The sequence below is a fragment of the Limulus polyphemus genome, unplaced genomic scaffold (assembly GCF_000517525.1).
Source record: "Limulus polyphemus unplaced genomic scaffold, Limulus_polyphemus-2.1.2 Scaffold186, whole genome shotgun sequence".
Classification (NCBI taxonomy): Eukaryota; Metazoa; Arthropoda; class Merostomata; order Xiphosura; family Limulidae; genus Limulus; species Limulus polyphemus.
Window position 1 is genome coordinate 375,166 of NW_013665796.1, and position 1,606 is coordinate 376,771.

The 1,606-nt window shown below is 42.9% G+C and overlaps 1 protein-coding gene across 1 annotated transcript; it reads right to left on the reverse strand.

Moving 5' to 3' along the window:
• Positions 1-583: 583 nt before the first annotated feature.
• On the reverse strand, positions 584-1,396 carry LOC106478162. Its single transcript, XM_013938683.1, has one exon. It carries the CDS (start codon positions 1,394-1,396, stop codon positions 584-586), a length of 813 nt encoding a protein of 270 aa, XP_013794137.1.
• Between the last annotated feature and the right edge of the window lie 210 nt (positions 1,397-1,606).

A 1,606-nucleotide genomic window follows, 5' to 3' on the forward strand; every position in this document is an offset into this window, starting at 1 on the left:
GCTTAATTACGAAAATAAAAAAATTATATTATAATAAGACAGGGATGTATCTCTACACTAAACCAGTAGATTAACATGTCGTTTTCATGAAAGCCAGTTACTTATTAAAAATATTCTCAAGTGGGCTAAACGGCCAAATCTGAGACCCCTAGAATTCAGACATAGCAGTCTTCAATTTTAAACTCTTGATCAGAGTGAAAGCAGCTAGCCGGCAGTACCTGCCACCATTAGGGCTTTTACCGGCTTTCTCTACTAAATGATAAGATTATCTGTCGTTCTTATACCACGCCCAGAGCTAAAAAGTGCGGAGCCTCTTAAGCGGCATTGTGTCTCGAACCCTGAACCCTTCAATTTGCAGCCCGACAAGCCAACTTTAGGGCTACATCTGGCCTGAGTTAGTTGCTAACGTTTTAGTTTTGAATATCAGTTATTTTGAAAAGTTGGAAATACTGTGGATTTTTAAAAGGAACGTTCGCAGTCTTTCAGATACTACTACTCTTGTTAAGAGGCGACGTTGCCTTGAAACTCTGTTTTAGAAAAAGGAAATAAAACAGTACAGCACAAAGATAGAAAGAAATGGATACTAACTTTGAGATGTATCGTAGGTGTTCATGTACTCTGAAGACATAAACTGTGAAACAATGGATCTTTTTCCAACTCCTGTGGCTCCAAGCATTAGAACCTTGAGGTGGGTACATCGAGTTCCTGGTCCGGAGGAGCATGACGTGGCGGTGGAAGGACACGATGGGTAAGTGTAACTCGAGGCCGTACTGTTGCTACTTCGGGACCGCTGACGGACCCTGTCACCTCGGTTGATCACCCCTCCCTTTGGTGTGATACTGAAGCTACGGATCCTGTAGAAAGTATCGTATTCGCTCTCCGTGTGATCCAGAGGTGATGAGTTAGGACTAGCACTCCGTTCTCGTAACCGTTGTCTCCTTTTCTCCCGGAGATAGCTCATGCTGTCAGAGGGCATGGTAGCTCCTCGCGGTCGGAACTGCTCCTCCTCCGCCAATTGTTGGGGTGTTGGACGCCGCATGTTTCGAAAAGAATAAGAACGCCCATGACTAGAAGTGAACGTTTTACTTTGAAGCCACAACTTAGGGCTGCGTGGTTCATTCATGGCAGCGAATTCTGGTCGCTGGCCCAAAGTGTCCGGTGAGATTTGGCTACAAGAAGTCAAGATGTTATCTCTATGATCAGTTATTCTGAGGGTAGGATGATCGTTGCTTCGGAGGTATGGAAGAGGCGAAGGGGATCTGTGAAGGAAATTCTCCACTGGACCTGGTAACCCTTTCCTTATTTGTAGCAGTGATGAGGAAGCGCCCAGGGAATTTGTGGGAATAGAAGCTGATCGGTTTCTTCTTTGGGATTGTGGACTAGTTTTTTTTGGCATTGTCTTAATGTCAGACATTGATTTAGACGTCTTGCTGGTACGGCTATCAGAACCAAACTTCTACAAATGAATGAGATGAGTAATATAAAGAAAAGTTCGAGCTTATGTTTGATTATATACTATATTCCAAAAACGACTAAGTTTCAATTAAAATTATATGAAAGATACAAATTAAAATTTGAGCAGCTCATCTAGTGATCTTTTGTGGGT

Coding starts and splice junctions, on each gene's coding strand:
- LOC106478162 (XM_013938683.1), bottom strand. CDS start 1,396: ATGCCAAAAAAAACTAGTCCACAATCCCAAAGAAGAAACCGATCAGCT.